This window comes from Schistocerca gregaria, chromosome 1, assembly GCF_023897955.1.
Source record: "Schistocerca gregaria isolate iqSchGreg1 chromosome 1, iqSchGreg1.2, whole genome shotgun sequence".
In the NCBI taxonomy this organism is placed as follows: domain Eukaryota; kingdom Metazoa; phylum Arthropoda; class Insecta; order Orthoptera; family Acrididae; genus Schistocerca; species Schistocerca gregaria.
In genome coordinates, this window is record NC_064920.1 from 419,825,167 (window position 1) to 419,846,857 (window position 21,691).

The following is a 21,691-nucleotide window of genomic DNA, read 5'->3' on the forward strand; positions in this document are numbered from 1 at the left end:
GTCGTAGCGTTGAACCAACTTTCCAATAGCCTCGTTATAGAAGGCAGCCGCCAGTGCTTTCCGCCAATTCTCTATGTTGGCCTACAGCCCGTTGTCTATGCCAAAATGTTGTCTTCATAGCCAGCGGTTCATGTCGCAGAGATGAAACTCAGAGGGAGACAATTACGCGCTGTATTGTGGGTAATCAAACATTTCCAATTGAAAACGTTGCAGGAGCATCTTCATTTCCCATGCAAAATGCGGCTGAGAATTGTCTTGAAGAAGAAAACGCATGACAGTTATGTAATGTTGGCTGCATAGCTTTAGGCGAAATTTCTCACGAGGCCCTCGTACTTGGTGGGAGACGCTATTGCTCGAGTCATCTTTATGTGCTCTCTGTGTGCTCAGGACTAAAAAGAACGACGTAACGCGATCGACGGCCATACTAGAGACACTGCCCAGCACACCTGTGCCAAACTTAATCGGATTCCATTTCGCGATCGATCGTTTCTTACTTTCCGAATAACCCTCTTAATATCTGGCTGGCAATTATGAATTACAGTGACTTCAGTGCAATTATTATCTTTGAAGAAAAGTATCATTTCAGTTCGCCTCATTGCGTATTTCTTTCAGTTACCTTCTGTAAAATACTGTAGTAAGAGTTTGAGCGAGCTATGTTACTTGGCAGTGACGCATGACGCGGAAGTTACTTTTGCCCACTAGTGTAGTTGTGGGTGCATATGTTTGCTGATATATTACTACAAAACAGATTTTTCGTTAATCTCTTGTTATTAGGTAAGGTGCAACTTTTTGGAAGGCATGTTTCTTAAGAAGGATTGTTTTTTGAGCGACTAGTCTAGAATAATTACCTTACAAACTTCGACTGGCACAAATGCAGATTCCTAAATATGTCACTTATTTGACACACATCTCCGTATTTTATTAAGATTTCTATTTGGTTTTAGCCGTTCGAGTTGTATCGCCACCGTACTGGAGTTTTTCTTTCCGTTACCAGCTTTCCCTTCTGTAGATGACTATATGTAATCGGTCGGAGGAGTACGAACGCGAGTCAGTGGATTTAAAGATACGAGTAAGCGCGATGGCGTCCCCTGCTGGAGTTTGAAGGTTGGCTGTGTGGTGTTGCAGGTGACCTGCGCGAGCTGTGCGCCGCCTCGCGGCAGCCGCAGCTGCTGCTGACGTCACGCGGTCCCCGCTCGGCGGCGCTGCTGCACCTCTCCGACCAGCACCGCGACCGCTGCGTGCTGTCCGTCGCTGTGCCCTACATGCACCAGCTGGCCCTCAGGCTCTTCCTGCAGCCCGAGCCGCCGCCTCCTGGCACCATATGCCCGCTGAGCATCGTGAGTACTCCCTCCATCTCTCTCTCTCTCTCTCTCTCTCTCTCTCTCTCTCTCTCTCTCCCCCTCTCTCCCTCCCTCTCTCTCTCTCTCTCTCTCTCTCTCTCTCTCTCTCTCTCTCTGCATCTTCTATTCGTCATCTCTGACGCACCGCTACCTTCCTTTGTGGTACCTTCTCTGTCATATCTTCTCATTACACTCACATACTAACATGTACACAAAGCAGATCAACGTACGCTTTGTGGCGGAGAAAACTTGAGCTAGAGGTGTCACTTCCTCCCTTCTCTATTTTAGTTCTGAATTGTTCAAGGGAAGAACCTCCAATTTTATCTTCACGATCTTTTCGCAAGATATATCAAGGAGAAATCAACATATAGGTTGACTCTCCTAGAAACGTACGCTATCGGGATTTTAGCAATGAAGCGCAGCCTGAAAACAACGTATCTTGTGTAGCATTTGCCAGTAGAGCTGAAAGACCGTGTCTGTCACTGTTTCGGTCTTACTAAAGGAACCCGTGATCAACAACGTTGTGCTTCTTTAGACCGTCTCTGTTTCCTCTATCGGTCCCACGTGGGAAGAGTTCCTGGCAGACTTGGTAATTTTTCAATTCAAGCCAACGTTTCCTGCTGATACTCATTACGTGCCTTTGATGTAGAGCAGGGCTTTCCAACGTGTGGTCCGCGGACCCCTTAAGGGTCCGCCGGCTCTTTCCAGGGGGTCCGCGGCCACCTTTCACCAAATCGTGTAAAATAATGAGTATAATTATTGAATAAAAATGTGAAAGTCTAATTCATCACTGCTTTTTTTCTTGTGAAAACATGTGTACTTTTACTTCAAGTCGTATCCCCAAGCAGCCTTTGCGGTTGCTAAGTGAGAACGTATACGCAGTTTAGTGCCGGAGAATGCGGCTTCTCTGATCGATTGTTTCGCAACAATACGGGGGTCGTTTGTGCCCCGGCTCACGGCTCTAGATGCGCTGAAACCTTTTACGCATGCGCGGAGCGAGCTTTGTCGACCAATCACAGCACTCGCTGGCACGTATGCGGCCCCAGGCATCATTAAATGTTAAACTTGCTTTGTCAGTTTATTACTTCTAACATGGATCGGTGGCTGAAGTCAGGATCATTGAAGAAGGGTGCAGTTTCTCAATCGCCTTCGCAACAAGGGAAGTTTCCAGTTGAAATGAATGAATTGATTGCTCTTGGAGGAAGACAGCTCCATCGTGTGAAATTTCAATTACTGTGCTCTTGACTGACTAGGCTGAAGAAGGGGTCCGCCAGCTGAAAAGGTTGGGAAGCCCTGATGTAGAGGTTTCCCATGGGTTCTGTATCCCGACGCCCATGATCACGGCTGATTCTTCCGCTTTTAGGGACAGTTTCCCATTCGAACGACAAGAGAATGCTCTGAATCTGTCTACTCCCGCGTCCTCTTTTTAACTGAAAGGTCACTCACTATACAGTACGTCATCGGGTAAGACCTAGAAAATATATACAAGGTGTCAGTATTTTAGTTGTTTTTCCTCTGCATCTACCAGTCTTCCCGCAAACACATCACAAACTATACTACCTCATACTTGTGAATGGTCGTAACTGTGCCACTAAATGGTCTACGTATCAGTATGGACTACCCGTTTTGCGTCCATGTGTCCACATGTCAGTATCTGATCAGCTGTCTAGGGGAAAATAAACATTAACATCATGCGTACCTGGACCAACAAGCAACCTAAAAACATACTACTCGTAATAGCCATAATTATTAGGATGCAACTGAAATAAATACTGATGTAATGTTCAGTACGCCGTCCTCCGTCACCAATAGAAATATCTGCACATAGAAGCTTTCGAAAATTGGTGCTACTGAAGAATGCTGAAGATTAGATGGGTAGATCACATAACTAATAAGGAGGTATTGAATAGAATTGGGGAGAAGAGGAGTTTGTGGCACAACTTGACAAAAAGAAGGGACCGGTTGGTAGGACATGTTTTAAGGCATCAAGGGATCATAAATTTAGCATTGGAAGGCAGCGTGGAGGGTGAAAATCGTAGAGGGAGACCAAGAGATGAATACACTAAGCAGATTCAGAAGGATGTAGGTTGCAGTAAGTACTGGGAGATGAAGAAGCTTGCACAGGATAGAGTAGCATGGAGAGCTGCATCAAACCAGTCTCAGGACTGACGACCACAACAACAACGTATATACGTTTGCTCCCTATTGCACGACGCGATTTACAGCACGTGGTATTTTCAGAGTTTATTTCAATTTTTATCTGTGCCCACGTTCATTTCCCGGTCTCACAATGGGCTCTTTTCCTCTCGTCAGACAACGGTAGTCTGGTCTTCTTCGGGTTTTTATGGCAAGCCAAATGTCCAGTCGCAAATTTAACGCCTAAAATTTTTTCTCTCTGCAAGATCAAGCTGTGTTATTCCTGCTTCTTTTAGATCTTGTTTCGGTGTTAAATCTACTGCGTGTTCAGAAAAAAAGTTCACAACCTATCTGGCGAATCTTCCCTTTTTTTAATACACCCATAGAATTTTTTATCTGTAAAAGTGCACGCTTCCAACTATGTTTCTACTATAAGTCACCGAGTTACGGTTGTCGCCTGGTACAGTGCCGATCTGGCGGCTGTCTGAGGTGTGAAAGTGGCTTTCTTGCAGTGCTCTCAAAATATGCCCCTTACCCACCGCATCATTGGCACGCCAGTACACACACACTAGAATACTACTGGTCTAACACGCCAAAATCTATCATTCTTGTACCAGAATCAGATTAAAAAACTGATTGACATGTAGTTATTTACACAACGGGTAGCAACTAAATAACTAGAGAATGAATTTCTTCTTTCCTACTTTTCGATACTGTAATATCCCTCTCCTTGCGTAAGTTCGGTTTTTAATTAGTTTTATTTTTTATTGGTATTTGCTATGCGTGCTATACAACCAGCAGCTTATTACTTAAATACTTCATCTGATGACTGTGTAAACAGTTAACAGAGCTCTTAATATCTGGTACCATATCGCAATAACAAACCAGGGCAACTGGCATCAATTACTTACAGTTCTTTTAGATTGTTGAGTAAAAAGGTAAACATTAGTGACAATACATACTGTATTCTGACGTTAAATAGTTACATAATCTGCTGGCTGTACGAAGGCTTCCGTAAGACACAGTTCAAGCAATGTCACTGTTGCCTGGCTGTGCATGAGGTGGTACAGAAACACTATGTAGGAGTTCTCATTCAGTTATATATGGAGGTTACAATCTTTTAAGAGCTCGTGGTGAGTAATAGTTTCTGATACTGATGGGAAATGTACGTTTCAACTTGTTTAATCTTTTGTACAAAACCAGTCAGTTTTTGCGATACTATTCACACGGAAAGAACAGGGGATTCAAATATGCCTTTTTTTTTATTTCAAAACTTACTTAGAACTGAATTGCACTTCCGAAATCCACAACATATCCTCGGAATCCCAGTGTCTAGGCAATGTTTGTGTATCTTTTGATTGTTGACCAAAGCAAAAGTCATAGTGGATGCTCTTGATAAAGGTAGTATGGTAAATTCTTCTCACTCCTGAAAACTATAAAATAGGAAACATCTCGTCCAAACATTGAAAAATATCTACATTTATGTGCTCAAGAAAATATATACTTAGTACACCCATGTCACACAATATTTAGAAGGGAGTAAATGGATCCTTTTTCTCCTTAAATAGCTCTTTTTCGCTGTTGTAAGTATTTTCCTTCAGAAAACTTTTATCTATTTACATTTTTGTTTATACGTAATGTCGCAATTTTCTTCTTTCAGGTGACGTTATTGTAAAACGTTAATACCGCTGTCTTTTTGCGTTTAGAGATTTCGTCTCCCTTGTGGGAGAAGAATAGTAGGAACGAGACCAGGGCTTCGCAGCGAACGTCATGCGCGAGCAGGCTGTGAACGCAGGCCTGCAGCAGTGCCCTGTCACTCGTGACAAGAATAGGCCGGGACGGGGAGAGGTGTAGGGACTTGTGTATGCGAGTCATCGATCGCGAGGGAAACGCTTGGAGAAATCTAGAATATCCTTATATTGCCTGTCGATTACTTCAAGCTAGAGCTCAGTACAAATTGAGTACTGGAAGCTTTTCCATTCAGTTGTGCCACGAACGCAGTTTCTTTTTTTTCCCCGCAAAGAGATTGAATGTCTGTCTGTCGATCCACTAACTAATAAATTCCACGACAAACCTATATCTTATACAATTTCTGCACTGCTGCTAAGAATGTCACATCTCTCTGTGTGCCTGCGATATCTACACTTTCATAGAGCATTAAAGAATATACAACACACATTCTACAAAGATTTTGGAAGCTGGCCGTGAACGTCGTCTGCCACAACACAGTTGTCTACCTGAAGTGGACATAAATATTCAGCTACAACTATCAGGTGTGGGTGTCTTTTTTTTTGTTTTCTTTACATCACCATCCGTGCAAGAGCGTAAAAGTTTTGCTAAAAGTCGTGTAATTGTGTAGCTCACTCGAACAGCACACTCCTTTGCTTCCTCTTTCTCTTCTCTGTTTTTATTCAGAGACCTTTCTTTTAGATTTTAAAATCTCTTACACACGCTCAGGCTCTTCACATTTTCCGTCTTCGTATTCTTTGACTTGGTAAGACATGTGATGGGACTGTAAATTGCCCTTCCTGAAAGCAATCAGAATTTAGTACACATTAGATATTTCGCGAAGCTGCCTTTTCGTGTAAAGTGGTAAGATACCTCTCACTGCAGATTGAAGTGCGGAGACATTGTCGGTGTTACACAATGCCGACTCGTCATTGCTGCAATTTGGTGATACCGCTGTCAAAACTGACCCTCTCCTATTCGTCCCGTCGCACTTCTCCCGTGTAGTCGCGATCACACGAACATCGTGCATTTCCCTGACTCCCACTACACCGCGAGCGAGAGCGTGGGTAGGGGTGTGTGCTCACTCTAAAATCGGCGAGATGTGCAGCCTTTGCAGTGTGTCACAAAAACAAAACAAACTACAAAATAAAGGTTAAGAATACAGAAACACAAAAAATCCTACGCTATAATAGGAGTGAGCTCGTCGAGAACACTTCAACTTCCGATGGTAGCAGTGACGCCACAGTGCACTGCTCCTGCGCATGCGCAGTCTCAGCAAGACTCAAGTTTGTAGAACTCCACACTCGGCACAGTCGATGAGTGACGTCACTGCCCAATCGCGGTGTGATTGGCGCAACGAGTAGTCGATTCCGAACAGAAAATCGCTCGTGTAAAAAACAGGCTTTGTGTTCGAGATGTGCCTGGCTGAATTCCCCTTCGCCCTTTCCGCTGCGGTGAAGCAGAGTTCGGCTGTGGGTATCAGTGCAGCAGCGCAGCGCAGCGGCGGTACGTACGGAATGTGATGGTATCAGTGGGAGGCGAGAGGAGCGCCGGCGCTGGGAGAGGAACCCGGCATTCCTGCGCGCCGGCGAGGGCGAGCGCTCCGCCCCGCAGGCAGCGGCCGGCAGCGCCGTGCAGAAAGCTGCCGTGCGGGTTGCAGACTCGGCTCTCCTTGAAAGGCCGCGGCTTACGTGACTCAGTGCGCGCTGCGCCGTGCCGAATCCGCATTCCTCGGCCGCCGCCGCTGCACCCAGCCGCTCCGTCGCCACTGGAGCTGGGTGCCTAGCGACGCCTGTTTCTTTGTTGTGCGCTCTACCCTGACCTGCACAGTACACACCCCATCTACACGTACGTCCACCGTACCAAAGTGCATTTCAACACAGTTCCGTCAGGTCACTGTCTCGTCTGCCTGTTCAGCAAAAAATTTGTAACTGAAATGTAACCTCCGAAGAGCTATGAACTTTTAAACGTAGCTCAGAACCAGATGACAATGCAGTGTTAACTCGCTTTGTTGTCAGTCTTGTCTTCCTTCCCAGTGGCTGTGGGAATAGGGGAAAAAAAGAATGACTATACCTTACATGCAGGCTGCACTGCATGGCTGACATGTTATGCAGGTAGCTTTAGAATGCGTTTCAAGGGTTTATGTCAGGACAGGCAGAGAGAGGGGGGGAGAAGCAGAAGTATAATGAGAGGAGGGAGGAGATTTGAGAGTGAGGATATGGACAGAGGAAGGGGGAGGACAAAAATAGATAGAGAGAGGGGAGAGGAGCAGGTTGCCAGAGAGGAGAATAAAATGCATAGAGAAATGGGGGAGGACAAAATCGACAGAGGGGGAGGGGTGGGACGAGATGGGCAGAGAAAAGGGGAGGAAGAGAGATGGGTGCAATATGTGTGACTCACTCGTGTAAGGCTGAAACAATGTATTTAAAACTAGTATTTAAATAAAAATCTTATTAAAAAATCATATAATGTTAATAATGCATGCTTCTTTACATCATTTTAAAGAAAAAAAACAGTTATGGGGAGTAGGATGTCAAATGGGACGACTTGGAGCAGGAGAGATACCACAGGAATTTTTAATTTCCACTGTCTATACTTTTAAAAATAAATTCATAAAACTTTCTCAGAATGACCAGAAAGGACTCAGGATTTACACTTTGAGTGGTGGAAGTTCAAAAATATCAGAAAATAATTCACCTTTTTTCACTTACCATTGGCTGCATTTGTTGCTATAGGTACACTTTTCTTCATAAGTAAGGGAGATTCTTCGATGAATTTTGCAAAGCATACAAACCATACGTACAGGTGTATGAAACTCTAGAATTTTCCAAATCTATTAAAAACTGTGGTAAAAATTGAGATAATTAACCATAAAATTTGAGTTTTTTCTAAACATGAAGTTTAAAATGTAACAGCACATTCATTTTTTCATAAATTAAATAATTTCTAGAGTTTCATGCACCTGTTAGTATGGTTTGTCTGCTGCACAAATTTCATCGAAGAATCTCTATAACTTATGAAGAAACGTGTACCTATAGCAACAAACGCAGCCAATAGAAGTGAAAAAGTGATGAACTTTCACATGTAAAAAAAATTATTTTGTTATTTTTTTGAACTTCCACTGCTATGACTGTGAATCCTTAATCCTTCCTGGTCATTCTGACAAAGTTTTATGAATTTTTTGGAAAAAGTATAGACAGTGGAAATTAAAATGTCCTGTGATGTCTCTCCTGCTCCAAGGCGGCCCGTTTGACGTCCTAGCCCCCTTAAACAGATTGGTATATTATTAGTAGATGTCTATAACATCCTGTTTCAGATATGATTGGGTGAAAAAACACTGAGTTAAACCTGAAATTTAAAACATGTCTCTTTTATAATATGATCAAAATAGTTAAATTCCAGAGAAAAACTTTTCCTCACACAGGTATAAAAATAAAAGTTGTTAATATAACACGTACAAAATTGAACTAAAAAGCATAAAGAATTTCTCCTAGCCCATACAGGTTTATAACCTCTTACAGGTAGTTCTGAATATTTGTGATTGTGAAATTCACTTGCCCAGTGGCAACGGAGGAATACGACACCGCAGTAGCTATATATTAATTTGTCACTCCTGTATGGGAATACACATAATGAATGTACGAGTGCACGTTGTAGACACATGGTTGACGACATATGGAAGTTTTGGGTGTGGCCATGACGCATGAGCGGCGACCACTCGCAATAATCGGGAGATGAGGGTTCGAGTCCCGGTCCAGCACAAATTTTCAGTCTCGTCATTGCATTGTACAGCTGACATTCCATGTCTTTTTAACAGCTGTAGTCGCCGCAGTACCTATTCCTTCACACACGCATGCATGTCCGAAGAAACGTTGCATCGTACTTCTGTACACACCTCGATGCCTGTATTTACCTCCTATGAGTTCTGATTTGTGCCTAGCTAACAGCTCCAGGCTACTCAGCATTAGCGACGGAGTACACTGAAAGTGTCAACTATCATCGGACCCGGTAAAGTTACGATTGTGGAGTGCAAGTAGTCAGCTCACTTTTGAGGTTTCACTGAAAAAAGCTATGCGGCTAGCAGGAACAAAGTATAGGTTGCTGGGAGAAGCTTATGTGGCAGTCTGTACAACGATGGTTTCCTTTGCTGTGCAGCTCCGTGCTTATGGCGATGTGCGCGCTACATGCCGAATTATCTGCGTTCCTCCGTCATGCTAAAAGGTATTGTCAAATTATGTGAAAGAAAAGTTAATTCTGGGCTTCGCATGTGTGCCAACAACAATTGCTAATGGAGCAACGTGAGAGCAAAGGCCGATGCAAAGTACAGAGGTAAAGTTCAAAAGAGAGAAAAATAAAGGGAAAAAAGGAACACGGGGCAGACGCATAGTATAGGTTATGGGTTAAGATTAAGAGAAAGACGAAAGTGCTGAGCACAAATGAAATAATTTTGCTTGACAGGAAGCAAGATACGGAACAGCCGAAGCAAGGAAGCTTCCAGATGCAGATTTCCGCATATGAAGAAAACTTTCTCTCACGGAGGAGCCCTAGAACTTGAGAAATGAATTCCTGAAAGTGAGCAGCACAGTATTTTACGGAAGTAAAACAAATAGCGTGTGAAAACCAGAAAAGTATAAACTGGGAGCATTTCAAATGTAGTTCACATGGTTCACATGTCTCTGAGCACTATGGGACTTAACACCTGTCATCAATTCCCTAGTCTTAGACCTACTTAAAACTAACTAACCTAAGGACATCATATAAATCCATGCCCGAGGCAGGATTCGAAACTGCGACCATAGTACCAGCGCGGTTCCGGACTGAAGCGCCTAGAACCGCTCGACCACAATGGTCGGCAGAATTGTAGTGATACGGCGGTTTCTCAACACATTATATGGAAACTACGAAATGAAGAAAAGCTCTACAATTATAAAGGACACATTGACGGCACATGTGCTGAGGAGGTGCAAGGAATAGTTGGATGGAAGAGTTATGGGAGCAGTTAAAAGGTAGAAGACGCAAAAAATAGAAAGTATTGGGTGTAACACACGGTTAGAGAAAAAATACTAGCATCTGATAGGAAGAGACGCAGAACGGTTTGATGGTACGTAAAAGCATTAAGACTTTTATTAGACTGAATGACACATGTGCGTTATTCTGCATTCCATCTACAAAAATACTAGCATTCGTTCTTCAAAGAGCTAACAGTGCAGACGGCTCACACATTTTTAACAGCGCAGTTTACGACGCGATTTAAAAACTGAGTGCAGTCAACCGATAACTCGACTCTCCGGTTCGATGTGATGAACCCATTTTTCAACTCTAGTGATGATCTTCGACAAAAAATTAGCTTGATCAGCCTCCTAACGCGTAAGCAATTGCGCACAGATGGTTCTTCGTTACTCGTTATGGCCTTCTGTTAGTCGACGAGGAACTCAGCGGTCACACACCTTTGAGTACCCCAACTGGTGGACAAGTGTGTCGGCGCTACCAACAGAGGAGTCCACTTGAGCAGGGAGGTGAGAGTGTCCGCACGTTCCAATACGGCAGGAGTCATAGCTATGTGCAGCTGGCCGGCGAGCGGGGGATCGGACACGTTTGCGCGACAATGAAGACAGACGCCTTGCCCAACCATTTACAGTACTTTTGTTCACTGACAGGTCTCCGTACACATTCTGCAAGCGCCTATGAACATAAGCGATGCTCTGGGTTTTCGCCGAAAGGAACTCAGTGACAACTCTCTCCTTGGAATGCACCTCTGTCAGAGATGCCAGTTTGAAGGGGACGAATAATGCCGCTACCTAGGACTAAATGTAAATGTCGTGTGACTAGGGCCTCCCGTCGGGTAGACCGTTCGCCGGATGTAAGTCTTTCGATTTCACGCCACTTCGGCGACTTGCGCGTCGATCGGGATGAAATGATGATGATCAAGACAACACTACACCCAGTCCCTGCGCGGAGAAAATCTCCGACCCAGCCCGGAATCGAACCCAGGCCCTTAGGATGGACATTCTGTCGCGCTGACCACTCAGTTACCGGGGTCGGACAGTACGACGGCTGAAGCGGGTATATTCTTGAATGTCCCACAAGAAATTCCGTATTTTTTTTTCATCCGACATTACCGGGTAAAATAAAATTGTGTTGCATTAATTAGTGAACGCCCCTGCACGAGAAGCAGAAATAGAGTTCCTAGCTCAGGACTGAGCAACAGAGGTTTTAATTCTAAATACAAGGAAATAGTTGGTTGTGTACTCATGATACGTTTTCAAGGAGATAAAGAAACTTGTACATGATGATGACGATCCACAGATTGCGGAGACCTTCTGCAGAGTATTTGACAGTTTTTCCTTCAGTGCTGGTGACCTTTCGGACGGCCAGTGATAGAAACGTACGCCCTGCGCCTTCGCTGCCAGCGCGGCAGCGGCCCCTGTGGCTGCTGGTGTTTTCTGAAGACTGCTGACCACTGCGACGCGGCCCGCGCGCTGCGTTCAATCGATGGCGCCGAAGCCTCGCAGCTGCAGTCGCATCCATCCAATGCTTCGCCGCTTCCGTCCTGAGGCGCCAGAAAAACGCTGCCAGCTCCACTCTCGGCGAAGCCGTACAGCTGCCTGATACGCGACCCCGTCTGCGTGGCGGGGCTGACGGCTGGAAATCACCTGGGAAGGAGGAGGAGACAGCTCGTAAATTTTAAAAATAGCTGTTGTATGGATATAGAACTTACTATATGGACATAGTACTTTACCTAAAATCCATATTGAAACAGTAATGGACGATAAATTATGTAATTACAGTGAAATAATTCGGTCCATTTCCAAGAAACACATGCCATAACATGGCAGGACTCTGAGAATAATTCTTGGATTCAAAACAATAACCACAACTGTTCTAGAACGCACAGAGCAGAAAGTGAATCTAAACCCTCAGAAAATCTATTTGGTAATACAGTATTGCATCAGTCTATTTCGGATGTTAAGAACCGGAGTGGTTCGTGATAAAATCGGGACGACTACAGACGACTCTGAATGGCAGAAAGTAATTTGAAATAAATATATGATTTATTCTTCTTTGCTAAGCAGCGTAATACCTGGTGTCTAGCGAAATCGCCTTAGGCAAGCTGTTGAATCCAAGAACCGGGTAAGTAACGCTGCTCTCATAATCAATGGGGTTGGAGACGAACTACGCTGAAGAGAAGGCAGAATATTATATGTTACAACTGCATTGTCATTTTCATTCCGGTTTATTGAGCTTCAGTACTGAGATGCAAGAAATCGTCCTGAAAGAGACATGACGTACAAGATCGGTAACTGCACGAAAGATTGAAAGTTACAACTTGGCGCCTTCGCAGTGTAACGTGTTGATAATGTGGAGCGATTTGTGTAGCACTCGTCAACAAGTTACTGTGCTGCCTGTCAGCTATGTACCAAGGAAGTCAACAGTGGCCTTTTTCTCTTCTGGTAGCAATGAAATATTCGAGTTCCCATTGAATGAAAAGAAAGAAGAAGGAATCCTTTCATAAATATTTCGTAACTCACGAGGAGTGACGAAATCAACAGAGACCACGGAGTTAGTTATAAGAATTGTTAATGGTACCTGTGAAAACTCTTATTACAGTTCTGTCCGGCAGTTTTCCTTAAACAAAATTGGACAACGGCATTGCTTGGAACGTGACACAGTCGGCTCAGAAGGAACTGCTTTTCCTGCATGGTATGCGGGGCCACAACGCTTCTATTGATGGAAACAGGGGTCGCTACTGTTTTCTGTGAACTGAAAGCACCGTAGTCCTGTTGCATAGCGTAGTCGAGAAGAAACCGGCTACTGGAGCAGCTGGCGGTATTTTTTTATTTTTTCGGTTAATTTACACTTGTTTAAATGAATGCTCTGCTCTTTCTGCACTGTCATTTGTAATAGTCGAATCCTTTAAACAAACTTGCCGTTTTGGAAAAACAACATACCATTTGCTACTTGCATCTGGTAAGCTCATGTGACCCTGTACAGGGCATTTGGAAAAAAAGTACCCCTTTGTCACACAGGAATATGATTTGTAATAACTAGAAAAATTAATCTGTTAAACATGTCATTTGAAATATATGCCCTTTTGCTTGTTTCATGAAAGTTCAACAAACTGTCGTTTACAGTTTCCCAGTTAACGTTCGTTGTTTATTCATTAATGTTCGTATTTGTCCCTCTACTGACTATGTAGTGATGATGTCAGGCCTCGCCCGGTCACAATTTTGACATAAGTGCTGACGATCTGCGCTTCACATCTTGTATTTACTGGCGGAACTGGAGTCATTCAGAGTGGAGTTAAGAATTATCTCATAGACCACAAGTGAGCAGACGCAAACTCCCGAACGGTCAAGGAAGCAAGGCATCTGCTTCGCTTCAGCATCATTGTGTCGACGAAAATTATATGTTGCACACTCTTTCGGGCGTACACTTTGCCGGACACCATAACAGGTGCTGTTTATCAACAGTTTTTGCACTATAAGATATATTATTGGCGAATATAACCATGCAGAAAGACCATGGATGCGGTTTGCACCTACCTGGGGCGCCACTCCATTTTCCATTATGGTAACTCAACAAAGTAATTCGTCGCGGAGGTCCGTTAGTATGGCTTCCCATCCAGGTGACTTTAATACTTTGTCTTTACTGTCTCCACAGCCACAAATCGAGCAACGTAGTCCACATAAATTGACAACTTGGACACGTTACAGCAGCGTGGGTCCCACGAAGTCCGGGGACAGTAAGGTGCGTTTTGAAAGAATTGGTGGTTTCTTGAGGAGGAGGAGGACTGGATGATATGTAATAATATATAATAGCCACAAAATACCTCGTGGAATATCAACAGACGTATTGAGATCGTAGGACAGATTTGTTTCTGGACGTGTATTTAAAAGAGTTTGGCTAAAACTGTTTCTAAGGATATGAGACGCGTTATTTGAAAACGCTATGTATGCAATGAGATTGGAAAAATGTTTGTGCGGTAAATCGGCTTATGTTTGCTGTCTGTTTCGCCGAGCGCTTTCGCAATGCTCATGTTTGTGGTTTCTTTCTGATGAAAATACTTACCGGTGCTTCTGTACAGATGAGCTGTTATTCTACTTATTTCAGAACGCCTTTTTGCGATATTTAGAAAGACATTTAATGTAATTATTTAGAGATAAATGAGAACGAGCAGAAAAATAAAGATTTATATCTCTAATGAAATAAGAAAGTCATTAGTTTCGATAATAGTTGGACATATCTGTAACTTGGTACAGCATGTTTGAAATAGCGCTTTTCCCAGTTGAAACAAAGTGTAACTGAATTGTCTTGATAGAATTTTCAACAAAAACCTAATATCCCCTTAAAGCCAACACAGATTGTATTTCTCATTTCGTTCCTGATCATTTTACCCACGCCAGAAGCCATAGCAGCAGCGCAGGGCAGCTGTAACGCTCCCTGCAATCTAAGTTACCACCATACGGTTATTCGCTAGGTGCCCTTTAAAGAAAGGCCATGGCGCTCAAACATAACACCAGAATTTAAAAGGTGCCCTTTAAAGAAAAGCCATGGCACTGAAACATAACACCAGAATGTAAAAGAATAACTTATAGCAGATTTTGTGAACGTGACCATTTGGCGACATTTCTCTCATAATTTTCATGATCTTTCACAGCGCATCGCAAACACTTCGATTCTCCTCTTTTCCTGTTTTCCCACAGTCCGTGATTCACGTCCTTAAAATGCCGTGTAACAAACGTACATTCTCAGAACATTCTTTCTCGAGTTAAGGTCGAAGTTTGCTACTAGAAGACTTTGTATGTGCTAGTCTGCTTTTTTATGTGCTCTTTGTTTCATTCGTAGTGTCTAATTCTGCTTGTTTCACTTCTAGTACTACGTAGTCACCGATTTTGATGTTAGTTTATCGTTAATCACTTTTCTGCTAATTCTCCTTACTTTTGTTGTTCATCCATTAGCTCTCAGTCCGTAGAGTGTGCTCTGTAGACTTCGTTCTATTTAGCAATTTCACTGAGGACAGCAATGTCATCAGCGAAACTAATCATTCATATTCTTTCAGCCTGGATTTTAAACCCACTTCTGAACCTCCCCTATTTCGCCATAATACAAACGAGATCCCGCTTCGAACTTTTCTCATGTCCACCGACAGTACTATCTGGTAAGGCTTGCATACCGCTCAGCAGTCTACTACATAACTAAATGGCTAAATCGGTTTACGGTTTCAGTTGGAGGCTGCCTATCTAACGGCTTCCAGGGCCAACAACAATTTGACTGTCAGTATTTCATGTAATAATTGAACCAACTTAATAGATTTAAATTCTGCCGTAGTCTACTCACCAAAAGGTATCATCTAAGGATAAGGTTTAACATAGTAAAACATTTATTATAGTCTGAAACTGTATTATGTATTGAGACAGCGTAACTCAAGGCGCGCAAATTACCCAGACTATATTCATTCAGTATCTGACAATAAGAACAGTTATCGAATTCCAACTAAGTATACCACAATGTAATGAAAGAAAAAAAAGTTTAGCTGTTATTACATTTTCGCTGTTCATGCAGTAAAACTGCGGTGTCAGACACGAGCTTATAATGTATATGTTCTACAGTACTAACTCTATTCACAACTCATTTTGCAGACAATGTCCACACTTACCCCTGAATGTACCTGAAAAATTTTATCAATAAATGAGAGATAGCTCCGAGAGCGTAAATTGGGCAGATTGTATTGGTCTACTGTTTGACAATGAGAGCACTTAGCTATTTACAACAAATTTTAAACGTAATTTTAAACGCGCTATAAACTTCTTCTTGAAACTTACTGGAAGATTAAAACTGTATGCCGGACCGAGACTCGAACTCAGGATCTTTGCCTTCCGCGGGCAAGTTCTCTACCGTCTGAGCTACCCACGCACGATACACGCCCCGTCCTCACAGCTTTACGTCTGCCAGTATCTCGTCTCCTACCTTCCAAACTTTACAGAAGCTCTCCTACGAAACTTGCAGAACTAGCACTCCTGAAAAAAAGGATATTGCGCAGACATGGCTTATCCACAGTCTGGGGGATGTTTCCAGAATTAGATTTTCTCTCTACAGCGGAGTGTGCGCTGATATGAAACTTCCTGGCAGATTAAAACTATGTACCGGACCGAGACGCGAACTCGGGACCTTCTGTAAAGTGTGGAAGGTAGGAGACGAGATACTGGCAGAAGTAAAGCTGTGAAGACGGGGCGTGAGTCGTGCTTGTGCAGCTCAGATGGTGGAGCACTTGCCCGCGGAAGGCAAAGGTCCCGGGTTCGAGTCTCGGTCCGGCACACAGTTTTAATCTGTGCCAGGAAGTTTCATACCAGAGCACACTCCGGTGCAGAGTGAAAATCTCATTCTGGAAACTTTTTCTTGGTTTCATGGTTAACGTGAAATGTAACCAGCAATCAAAAGATTTCCGTTGAAAGGTTGTACAGTCCAGAATCGGTATGTCAGTCAGGCAAAATTCTCGTGAGCATTGAGGCGATTACACTACCGATGTACCAGGTTGAAGGTATCCGGTTGATGACACGCCGTGTCCTGCTGCTTGAAGAAGTCCGTGAGAGCCTTCTGCATATCCTCTCCGACAATCCTTCAAGGACTTTTTTACTGGACAGAAGGCATGATAATCGCTTGAGGAGAGATCAATAGTTTAAGGTGGTTGTTCGAGTGCATCCCACTTGTATTGGCGTAACTTCTGCGTTACGTCATTTGCGATATGGGGACGTGCTTTTTCAAGATGCAGCAGCGCCCCCTGCAGCAGTTTTCCGAGGTTACTTGAAGTCAAAAAGCAAACCCAGATCGACCGGCGTCCTGCGTTGAAGCTTGACACTTATAGAACTTGGCACGCCTTTCCACAACTGTGGTTTTCGACAGGCATATTCCGTCATACAGAGTTTTCACTCTCCGGTAGATGCCTATCATCATTTGGCTCTCTGCAGCCAATAAAGGAATAACAGCACGTTGGCCGTGTTTGGACGCATTTCGTAATAACGTCGCCATAGTTCATCTTTCCGCATTTACCTGACGCAAGTCGGAAAGATACGAATGCCACGGCGGCCGAAGTGGCCAAGCAGTTCTAGCCGCTACAATCTGTAACAGCGCGACCGCTGCGGTCGCTGGTTCGAATCCTGCCTCGGACATGGATGTGTGTGGTGTCCTTAGGTTAGTTAGGTTTAAATAGTTCTAAGTTCTAGGGGACTGATGACCTCAGCAGTTGAGTCCCGTAGCGCTCAGAGCCATTTGAACCACGAATGCCACACTCATTCCTCGCCTATATGTCGGTGATTATATACCCGCATCGGCGTCTCTGCAGCAACGCAACCAGAAACTTTTTGATCGGCTTTTGTATTTATCACGTTATCTCATCCGCTACTGACAGGGATAAGCAAATTGTAATCAGTGTCTTTAGCAGATTTGTGGCACCTTCTGTGTTATCTGCCAATATAATGCAGTCTTTGGTTCGCCTTGCCACCCACATCATTTTCTGCGTGATACTGCGAAACGCAGCAACAGCCTGGGATTTGCTTCACGCTGCCTGCGTAGAGTCCAACCGCAATCACTGCTGAAGACGCCCGATATGCGGTATCAGTAACGGGAAATGCGGAAGGGGACCTGGCGCCTGGACGATGCCAGAGAAGGAGCCGTGTGGAATTGGCAGCCTTATTAGGAGCGAGAGGAGAGCTTCTCCAGGACGTCGCCGGAGCGGCCGATCGCCCGCATTCCAGCTGCCGCTGGAGTCACCTTGGTCGGCGGCGACGGCCGCGCGCGGCCTTGCCCGGACTCCGGAGTCACATTCCGGAATCGCTGCCGGTGGCTGCAAAAACCCGAGCAGGGCGGAGGCAGGCAGGACCACGAGCAAGGCTGCTCCGACAAATCGCACTCCCGTCGCAACTCTGACGCTCCTACTGCCGGCGCACACGAGGATTCCCGTAAAAGTAACGATTAAATTTGTACCTCATGTATGCGGTATTGTCGAGACTCATACCCTTTGCGAAGTGTTCATTTCTCTTTACTTTCGTTACTGAAAGCCATTAACGATGACTCCATTACACATAAATATTCCTTTGCCTTACTAACAACTTGCGTATACGACCATACTTTCATGAATGTGTCATTCTACTTCTATGAGGGGCGTTCAATAAGTAATGCGGCCCGTTTCTTTTCCCTAGTTCAGTTTCGACTGGAGAAATGAGAAATTTGTTGTGAGACATCGTGGAATATTTCCGCTTCGGCGATATAGTTTCATAAATTTCCGTCAAGTGAAGGCACTATACGAAGCCTTCAAACAGGCGTGTGTAACGGAGGCGCGTTCCAAGCAGAGATCTGTCATTGAGTTTCTTTTGGCAGAAAACCAGCGCTTTGCAGACATTCACAGGCTCTTGCAGAATATATGGCCAGGCGTCAGTCATCATCACAACAAGGTCGCATAAACCTGTCCGATCTCCTGCAGTGTTAGAACATGTGGACACTCTCATTCGAAGCGATCGACAGATCACAATCAAACACTTCGTTGCACAATTGGACATCTCTGTTGGTAGTGCTGACATACTCGTCCACCAGTTGGATTACTCAAGACTGTGTGCCCGCCGGGTTCCTCGTCACCTAACGGAAGACAATGAAAAGCAACGAAGGACCATCTGTGCGGAATTGATTGCTCGTTAGGAGGATGATCGTAACATTCTTTTATCACACATCGTCACAGGCGATGGAACACACATTCATCATTTCAAACCGGAATCTAAACGGCAATTCATAGACTGGCGCCACAGTACCTCTCCTCCGAAGGAAAAGTTCAAAGCTACACCATCAGCCGGCAAAGTCATGGCGACGGCCGTGTGAGGCTATGAAAGGGCTATTCTATTTGACGTCCTCGCTCATGGTGCAACAATAAATCCTGAAGTGTATTGTACTATCCTCGCGTAACTGAAGAAACGGCTTCAGCGTGTTCGTCGCCATAGAAATGCAAACGAACTTCTCCTTCTGCGTGACAACGTTTGGCCTCACAGAAGTCTGCGCGCCCGAGTGGAGCTCCTGAAATTACATTCTTCCTCATCGCCCCTTCAGACCGGATCTCGCACCTTCCGACTTCCATCTGGTTGGTCCAACGAAGGATGCACTCCGCTGCGCGAGTTCAGCTATGCTGTGGTGGTTTCCTGCAGGACAAAGTTCTGTCAAGTGTTGCACCTAAATATTTTGAGAGGCCTTGGTGATGGAGGACTCGACCACAGAAATGCACATTTAGCTTTGCATTGGCCATTCATTCTTAAGATGAAAGTAACTATCTTTGGTTTTCATTGTATTTGGTCTTAACCTCAACTTTTCGAAGTATCCATGCGTTGTATTTAGACTTGCAGAGAGTATCTCTTTACAACTTCAAGATTTCGCTGTTGAGTAGCCAGAGCCAGATTGCTCGCATAAATTAACTTGCTTCACTCTTTTGCTTGGAGATCAGTCTGCTTCATCGATTGTCGGGGGCAACGTGGAAATATCTCTCAGGCCTAATTGGGATATGGCAGTGTACAGAACATGCGAATTTATACAGGAGTCCTCCTTTCCACTATTATCCTAGGCAGCTGCAAGATCAAGAAAAGTCACTGATGTTACAGGACGTCGTTGGAACCCATCTTCTGTTTCCTTGCTTAAACTACGTACTTGGTCTCTGTAGCTTCTGTTAGGTCTGAATATTTCATGGGAATGTTGACTCAATACCACTTTGTGCCTTTGAGATTTCCCGTTTTTCACGAAGTGCATTGAATGTTGCACCTACTGATCCTAAGACGAGAAAATGGTATTCAGAGGCAAATGAACTGGCTATGGCATGAACAAACCGCCTCCGGTTACACCAAAGCGAAAGGATTGAAGCATTGTCTCAAATAACATAGACTACCCCACAAAACGTGGTATCGGCTGGAGAGGTAACGTGAATTGGTGAGGCAATAATCTTAATAGCAGTGAACTAAGATGTGAAAAAGAAATCGTTCCTCCTAAACAGCATTTACGCGTCGTTACGGACAGCGTCAGTTTGACTTCCTCTTCTCGGTCTTCGTCCCTCGCAACACCGCCGCAGTCGTGGGTGTCGGATGTTTCTCGGATTCCGAAGCTGTGCGTGACGTAGCACCAAGCCTAGGGCTTGACGTATAAAACGGGGGATCTGTAGCTGTTTGTCTCTCACAAACAAAGCTCTTCAGCGTTTTCCTGGACGAGCCCCCAGATAAGCTCCGCCTCCACAAGGCGGCAGAAAGCGCCAAGTGCCTGAGGCTACAGTACCTGCAAATCCACAGCGTTTTATTGCAAGTAGTAGTGGCATTGCACTTTATGTATAAGTGGAAAATACTCTGCGAGCTATATTTCCTGTTATACATCTACGTTACTGTGAACAGAGGATATCGCCAAACATATAAAGAGCGAATGTAGGCTTTCCCAGCCTGTACTGCCGACGAAATCTTCTCGATTTCCGTCCGCGTGACTGCGTTGAAATCCCTCGACGTTTCGACGAGTGTCACTCTCATCATCTGCACTCATAGAAGTGTCGCGGAATTTCAACGCAGTCACTCAAGTGAAAACCCAAGAAGATTTTCATCGGCATATACGGAGCAAATTACCCGGAACTTACACTCCTTTTATTTCGTGAACTGTTAAAGATATCAAGGGACTGTTTTCAGTATATGATACTACGCAAAGCGGCACGTAACTTTGCTTGTGTAATCCACTTGACTTGTGTGTCAACCATTTTTGTAAATGGTACTATGTAATTGAGAATGCCATTCGAAAGGTCCTGAAAAGACACGTACAGTGAGAAAACATTTGTAAATATTCAGGCTGAAACTTTATGCAAAAATATCCGGGAAATGAACTAAAACTGGAAAGATAAGTGGCCGAAATCCGCTATTGTGGCGTAAGCACTGCCAGATGGGATTCTCGTGCCAGGCTCGGTTTTATGAAGCCTTTAGACTGCTCACTTATTTCCACAGAAGTTGTGCATTTAACTATGAGTACCTATACACACATTTGAAACAGTTTTCATAATCGTCTTCTGATGTGCTGAAAGTTGGGTACAACAATCGTAGCTGATATTGTATCGTTGTTGTATGAAGTACATTCAGGAGGAATTACGTTTGATCTTTGTAGCGTAGTCCTATCTTCTTGCTGCATTTAACGACATAACCTGAGTCCTCTAGTAGACAATTCAAAGAAATGTTGACTCCAGCAAGCTTTGAGAAAACCATCTCCTAAAAAATATTAGTGAGCAGTTGATAATGACTAGACAATCGAAACTGATGTAACTTCTGGAAGACTTTATGGACATTGGTTGAAGTAGATATCGTAGACGATGTGAGTCTTGGGAACTCATAGAAATAAACAAAGAGAGACTTCGATCTTTAGAAATGGGCCACTTGCGACGAGCATATAGAATTTCCCGACTTGACCGTACAGAAATGAGGAACTAAGAGAACGTACGC

The 21,691-nt window shown here is 44.1% G+C and overlaps 1 protein-coding gene across 1 annotated transcript in view; it reads left to right on the top strand.

The window, feature by feature from the left end:
• LOC126350301 (uncharacterized) overlaps positions 1–21,691 on the top strand; it is a 177,579-nt gene that overhangs the window by 99,766 nt on the left and 56,122 nt on the right. The window contains exon 2 of the mRNA XM_050002504.1: positions 1,126–1,337. Coding sequence (XP_049858461.1) covers positions 1,126–1,337 — 212 coding nt within the window. The remainder of the gene's footprint in view (positions 1–1,125; positions 1,338–21,691) is intronic.